The sequence below is a fragment of the Lygodium microphyllum genome, unplaced genomic scaffold (assembly GCF_053477565.2).
Source record: "Lygodium microphyllum isolate KBCC unplaced genomic scaffold, Lygodium_microphyllum_v1.1.10 scaffold_547, whole genome shotgun sequence".
Lineage (NCBI taxonomy): Eukaryota > Viridiplantae > Streptophyta > Polypodiopsida > Schizaeales > Lygodiaceae > Lygodium > Lygodium microphyllum.
This window is the reverse complement of record NW_028229993.1, coordinates 1-7,353: the sequence shown is the minus strand read 5'-3', so window position 1 is coordinate 7,353 and position 7,353 is coordinate 1. Positions and strand designations below refer to the sequence as shown.

Below are 7,353 nucleotides of genomic sequence, written 5' to 3'. Positions count from 1 at the left end.
AGGTTGCCTCCTATGTATGTGATACGTGGTATATTATACCAATGTATATGGGATCTCCCTCTGAGGAGTAGGGGAGGGCAAACGTTGTGTCTCCTATTACAAACGCAAAATCGATATTAGAGTTTAGTGTAGTGTGAGTCTTAGACGCTCTTGGCCGCGAGGCTGTGTGGGGTGTCTTGTGTGTCTTAGAGGTTTGGCTAGGGCTAGAGAGCCAATGTCGGGCCCATTTTAGGTCCTGACATAAAGAAAATACAAATAGCAATCAAATTATAGAGTTTTCCATATGGCGAGGTTTCCTATAGCATGCTTTAGGTGATGTAGAAAATTCTTGATACAGAATCATGATGTTTTGATATCACTATCATGTTTAAAATCACAAAACCCCCCAAAACAACTCTAAAAGCTCTCGATTTCGACTCCAGATGAGGGAGAAACAAAAAAAAAAACTAGTTTTTTACCATTTTCTCTCGTTTTGCATGCAATCATGTTGTTTTTGCAAAGACAGCTAAGAAAGCCCGAACTATGTAAAGAAAATAGCAAAGTATTCCATAAAGAAAACTAATTTTGACAAAAGCATATCTTAAATATAATACTTTAATATTGTTTATACTAAAGAGATTAAATAAATTAATAATATCAAATACCAATGATTTAGTTACCACTAAAGATCTTAAACTTGTAATTATTTACACTCAATAATTCATCAAAAAATAGTAATTTGCCGAATTCCACCTAATAATCTACTCACTATAACACTAAATAGATTAGTTCCCTACCATCTATCTACCAAGCACAATGCAACAAGTGTCACACGCAATGCTTACATGTAATAAGTCTCTATAAGAAGAGGTAGAGAGCCTTGTGTTAGGTATTGTGTTAATTGTATGATTGGTTGCTCTCATGTCTCACATGCACTCTTCAAGTGTTCCCATGCTAAAGATTATTCAGTATTATTAATCTCTTAGTATTGTTTTATCTTACCCAAGATGATCCTATTAGTTTCAAACACACCAAATTCTAATACATTGGCCAAACTCTAATTCGAGTACAAAAAAGTGATTCACTACTAAGAGAAGATGAAAAATGGTAGCTTTCTATTGCATAGATTCCTTTTGGTGGTGTCTTTATGGATGCCCAAAGATATCTAGAACACAAGAGGGCATGCATAGATATCTAGAACATAAGAGAGCATGCATGAACTTAATCTTGGAAACTGTGTTAGCAATTAATGCTCATGTTCTCTGTCAGATGGAATTGCATGTCATTTATTGGGATTCCCTCCCCAAATTATAGCTTTTATTTGTTTGATGTACCGTAAGAGATGCTACTATTGCAAACTATATGATTGATCTATAGTATGCACTCTAGCATACTACAATGGACCAAAGGGTTGTTACCTCCTCTCACGTCTTTTTACTGGCCATGATGCTACAATATAGGTGCTAAAGGAGATGTGTTAGTTGGCCAAGGAGAACATTGCAATGTGGGCTGCTACTCTATTGTTTATGTTTATTTATTTCCAAGGCTATCGCATGATGCTAGCAAGATGGTTGGTGGTGATTGCCTCTATGTCTTAACACAATATATGATTGCCTCTATGTCTTAACGCAATATATGACGGGATGCCTTCTCTTATTTATTCTAATTCTCTCTAGTTGCTTATAGAATTCCTCTCTGCTTCACTCCCATCTCCTATTGCTCCTCAACAAACTACGTCCCTTCTATTGCCATTACTTCTTTCATGAACAAATACTTCACAATTGAAGATGAAACTTGAATGATCTAGACACGACTAAAACCTTATTAAATATTGACCAAAAACTTCGATTGTACTGACATGTTGGGATCGCTAAGGTGTATTGACCAAAGCTTCCATTGTACTGACATGGTAGGATCGCCAAGGTGTATAGGCTTTTTTTAACATATAGCACAAATAAGAACCACTACCAATACAAAATAGGGTGAATTCTCATAAGAATCCATAGTTCAAGCCCCATTTTACTAAATCAAAAAATGATAGTAAATAGTAAATAAACTTCAAGAAAATGATACAAAATTCATGTACCAATATGAATAATAATGAGCAAATGTATACGTGTATATTTCTCATTGTCTTTCCAAAAGATACATTGCCATAATGACATAAATGTACAAGACAAGCATCAAATAGACTAACTATTCCCTCTCCTCAACTAGCAATGTATAGATAATTTACAATTTAATGTATTTTGTGGCAAAGTTTACTTGTGCATTTTTCACAATTCTTTGGAAACAATGAACTGAATAATGTGACGAGTTGACTTCTCATGTATTCTTCACAATTCTTTGAAAACAAAGGGCTAGAGAGAGAGAGAGAGAAAAAGAGCAAGTTTTTTTTGGATGGTTTTGGTGGGGGAAATAAAGGGGCACTAGGAGGGGAATGTGGTTCATTGGTATAAATCAAATTGCAACAAGGCATGCAAGAAAAATTAATTTAGTGAGCTTTGAGACCTAGCAATGCAGGCCGAGGCACGATTATTATTAAGTAGAGAGATGTAGCAAGAGAGCACACGTGTGTGCATGTGTCCCAAGCTTTTTGGGAGACCAAGAAGTTTAAAGCATTACAAACTATCATTGATTAAATCTTGTACTTGGTTACCACCACCTTACCACTCAGCCTGCATGAAGACCACTGGTGCATTTTCCCTCTCAAATGTTGACAGCCAAACTTAAATCTCAACACCATCTTCCTCCAGCATGTTGCATCGTCATTTGCAAAGAAATGAAGCTAAATATTGTCTACACAAATATTTGAAAGGCAAGCATTGAACCATTTCACAGAAAGGCCCAATAGAATCATTAAATCAATTACAGGTGCAGAAAATACCTTGCACTTAACAAAAACTGAGGAAATCCCAATACTATCGGTAATGTCCTAGCTATGGGTGCAGACCAAAAATCTACAACTACACAGAACCATTAATCAATATGCCTATAGCAATATTAGATATTCTATGGGGACCCTAAGCCATTTTAGTTCAAGATAATTTGTTGCCTCTGTCAAAGCCAAGGTATCATGCATTGAAACCTGCACCTTCAACAAAAATTCTCCACCTACTAAAGTTGTCGAGAGGGGCTTGACCTCAATATTGCCATCATTGAAGATGTCCAAATTTTAAATCTGAAATACTGAAAAGCTTGATATAATCCTCACTGCATAAAATGATGACCATGTGCTCCTTGCTCATATGCCACATTTTCTTGCACCCTTGTAGAGCCAACACTCTTTATACATTAGAAATACAGCCAATTCAACTTGAAATGGCAGCTATAAGTTGGTTTAGCTGTGCTTGTGCTTATCTAGGCATTATTTACCACCTCGATAAGCCAAATCACAAGGGTCCCAGTTGATTTAGACCCTAACTTGTATTACCGACTATTGTAGAGATTTATCCAAGTACTAATTCCTGCAACCACATTGGTATCCACTTCACATGCACATTAGCCAGACTTTGAGCATAACCATCAAATAGCAGCTTCATGGACTATAGTAAATCAATAATCATGGCTTCCATGGTTGAAAGCGAATAGTACTCTCCCATTAATTCATATCAAAGAGATGCCAGAAAAAGTATTCTCAAGCAGCATTCATGTTTTCTAAGGAAACCAAGACGGACTACCTGTAACCTGGCCCCAGCCTGTACAATAAAACCCACAATGATAATTTCTTTAATTTCAACCATTTTTAATCCAAGCGAAAAAAAAAAATTCAAACCTTTGAATACACTTGAAATTCGCTATGCAAGAGCAATGCATTCTGCTCATCTATATCAGTCTGGTTCATAAGCGCCAGTGTATGTCTTCCTAAACAACTGACAACAGTTGAAAACTTGACTGCGCTTCTTGGAACTCCAAAAGTTGTGCAAGGCTAGATCCAGCATGGTGCTTCTCAAGTTGGACAAAAATGATAAATAACTGTAATGCTCTCTCAAGAAGAACATTGCATGCTCTGGACCTGCAGCTTATGAAACTTTCAGGCAGTACACCTGGGGCATCCAATGAGGAACTTGGCCCTACAGCGTTTCATTCAAGCCAAACACAGAAGTGAAGGAGACCTGTCTTGCTCTATCAGGCCTTCAATAAGAACTTCATAAATCTTCTGCGAAAACTCTTCCCGCTTCTTGGAGAATAAAAACTTCCTCTGTGTTTCGAGCTTCTGGGCTTCTACAAGATTGCCAGCTTTTTGCCATAGATTTGCCATAATGCCTAAAGTAGCTTCTGAAGGTTCCACTCCATTTTGAGTCATCTCCTTGAACAACTTGGCAGCAAAGCCAGTATCACCAACAACATCCATGACACTCAGTAAAACAGTATAGGTATTTGTATTCGGTTTGCAACCAGCAGAAAGCATTCTTTGATAAACAGGCCAAGTATCATCAGATCTTCCTGCTAGCCCCAGGGAGTGAATAACTGACGTATAAGTCTCAATGTCTGGAACAATATCTAGATCTTGCATCACAATAGACAAATCAAGTGCCTTATCTGGATTCCCGTCCCTTGCCAAAGCTTGAACTAAATTATTGAAGGTCACCTCATCAGCTTGTAAATTTGATTTCTTAAGGTAATTAAAGATCCACAATGCAGCTTTGGAGTTTTTGGTCACTCCAAAGTCCTTAATGAAAGCATTCAATGTCTCCAATGATAGCTGCTGACCTCTGGACTGGATGTCACAAAGAAGCTCTTTGAATGCAGAAAATTGGGAAGCTCTTGCCAGTCTATGCAGCATATAGATCTCATTACGCAGGTCGTGCTTGAATTCAGATTTAGCCTTCAAATGTCGGAAAAGTTCCCATGCTACCCCAGGACTTTCAAGCAGCTCCAAGATAGAATGTACATTGCCACTGGTCCAGTGCACATTTAGCTGATCAAACTCCTTGAAACCTTCTGTTTCAAGAAAATGTGCAACTTGTGGAAGAGAGATGCGGACTTTCGTGTCAGATAACTCTAAGTGTCCGAGTTCTTCCAAGAGATCAGTCTTAACAGCTGGTTGACAAACTGAAACATTACCAGAATTGTCAATCCTGAGCAACCTCTCTTCAGCAGACAAGTCGGGCCATAGCTCTGCTGCTAAAACTTCTGCCTCTTTACGACGTTCTCTGTGTAAGGAAGCCAGCATATTGCAGAAAACTCGGCCAGGATATGCATAGAATTTTCGCACATTCTCTCCAAATTCATGAAGCATGGCCAGATTACCAACCTTGGCACAGGCTGCCATCAGAGAAGCCAACGTTTCCTTGGAGGGTTTGATCTTCAGCCTTGTTAAATAAGTGAAGACAGATGTTGCTGCTTCTAGCTTACCTGCATCTAACAGACTGTGTGTAAGCGAAGCAAGAGTTTGAGAATTTGGCGAAATACCTTCCTCAACCATTTGGAGGTACACAGTCACAGCTTCCTCGTATTTCTCTTCTCTCACTTGAAGATCAAACATACTGGTATAAGTAGAAACAGACATAGAATACCCATCCTCCTTCATCTTATCACAGAAAAAAGATGCCCGAGATGCATCGCCATGTTTAGAAGACCAAAACACCATTTTCTCATACAAATCAGCATCCAGCATTAGTGCTGATCTCCGCATCTCCTCAGCCAGTCCTTGCATCTTTTCCAGAAGCCCTGCAGCTCCCAGCACATTAATGGCAGTTCCGTATGTGTGTACATCTTGCTCGAAGCCTGTGAGCGTCAGCCAGTTGAAGAACTCCACAGCAACCAAAGGAGAGGAGAGCGCTCTTAAGACATTAACAACAACGGAAGAATTGAAAGGGAAATCTAGAGCTTTCAGGCGTGCGATCACCTCGTCTCCCCAGGCATTTTCCTCTAAAATTTCACACACTCGAACGATACTATGAAAATCCGAAGCAGACGGCCTTCCATCCACTGTTACAGCATTCTCACTCGAGTCTTCCATGTCAACGGTGTCAGGGACCTCATTCCCCAAGCTGCTGAGAGCTCTATGGGAGATAGAAAGCCCCGCTTGCTAGAAGCAGGAAGTTCATAATGTTTTCACAATGTTAAGAAGATAAGGAAATGAGGAACAGAGTGTATTGCTATGGAAGATGTTGTTCTCACCTTTATGTGGAAGGACGGCACAGTACGAGGCATGTGAGAGGAGATAAACTTTGCCACCATGCATTCTCCAAGCAGCACGTTGCCCTTGCAGTTACGGCGTCCCAGCAGCAGTAATAGACGCCCGACAGGCCTGCGCAGCTGCATCTCCCCGATCCTCAGAGCTTCACCAAGACTCCCAAAACCCTAAATCACACAGGTTTTTGCACCACCTGCACCATGTACGTTCAGAGAACCTTAGAGGGATCATACTAACTTGTGTAATTCTAGCTAGTGTCACTATGTTCTTTTGAGGTTTCCGGGGGTTGGAAGGACCGGTCTTAATAATCGTGGGACTTTGCAGCCTAATGCACATTTCATGTAGCAAGAAGGTTCGCAGGTGGCTGAGTTACAAAAAGGCCAATTGTCTATGTATGTGTGATTTATATACACTTGGCACTCTACACACCTAGATTCTACTGCCGTTTCACGCTAATGTTCATCCGATGCTTTGCACTGGGGTTCAAAAGCGTGTTTCATGTGGCAAGAGGGTTCATGGGAGGTTGATAAAAGGAACATAATCCAAACTTCGAAATCTTTGGCACACATATACACATATATATGCGTGTATGTATGCTTGTGCATATATATGTGTATATGTGTGTGTGTGTGTGTGTGTGTGTGTGTGTGTGTGTGTGTGTTGAATACGCGTGTCTATTTGTGCGGTCTCATAAATGTGTGTCATCTTTCTTGCTCTCATCATTTTTATTTGTTCTCCTTTCTTTTTCTTTCTCATATCTATCATCATTCTTCATCTCATACGTGTGCATGTTATGTATGCATGTGTGTATGTGTATACACATGCGTGTATGCATTGCATATATGTACATGTAAATATTATTGTGTGGATGTATGTATCTATATATGTGGGGTGTGTGCATGTTTATAAGTGTGTATTTTTACTTGTGTTTTCATTCTCTCTCCTTTATGATTTCTCTCTCCATTTCTTCTCACTCATATATATGTTTAGATGTATGCGAGTGTACATGTGTTTATGTGATTTCATGAGTATGCATACTCTTCTCTCATTAATTTTCTCTTATCTCTTTCTTTTTCTCTCTCCTTTTCCCCCCCTCTCTCTCACTCTCATATGTACATGTTTATATGTGTGTGTATACATATACACACATACATTTTTTCAATTTTGCATCTTCTTATTTTTCATATGCTTTGTATATATGTGTGTACATGCACATATATATGTATCTATGT

The 7,353-nt window shown here is 39.1% G+C and overlaps 1 protein-coding gene across 1 annotated transcript; it reads right to left on the bottom strand.

The window, feature by feature from the left end:
* Positions 1-2,789: 2,789 nt before the first annotated feature.
* Positions 2,790-6,484, bottom strand: LOC148008022 (uncharacterized). The gene is made up of 2 exons (XM_087674522.1): positions 6,106-6,484; positions 2,790-6,013 (listed from the first exon to the last, which is right to left on the bottom strand). The coding sequence occupies exons 1-2, from the start codon at positions 6,247-6,249 to the stop codon at positions 4,067-4,069; spliced, it is 2,091 nt and encodes a 696-aa protein (XP_087530648.1). The 5' UTR covers positions 6,250-6,484; the 3' UTR covers positions 2,790-4,066.
* Positions 6,485-7,353: the final 869 nt, after the last annotated feature.

What these genes read in the sequence shown, in the direction of transcription:
- LOC148008022 (XM_087674522.1), bottom strand. Translation starts at nt 6,249, where the DNA reads ATGCAGCTGCGCAGGCCTGTCGGGCGTCTATTACTGCTGCTGGGACGC. An exon ending in TGCCGTCCTTCCACATAAAG is followed by an intron (nt 6,014 to 6,105) that starts GTGAGAACAACA and finishes TCCTGCTTCTAG; the next exon opens with CAAGCGGGGCTTTCTATCTC.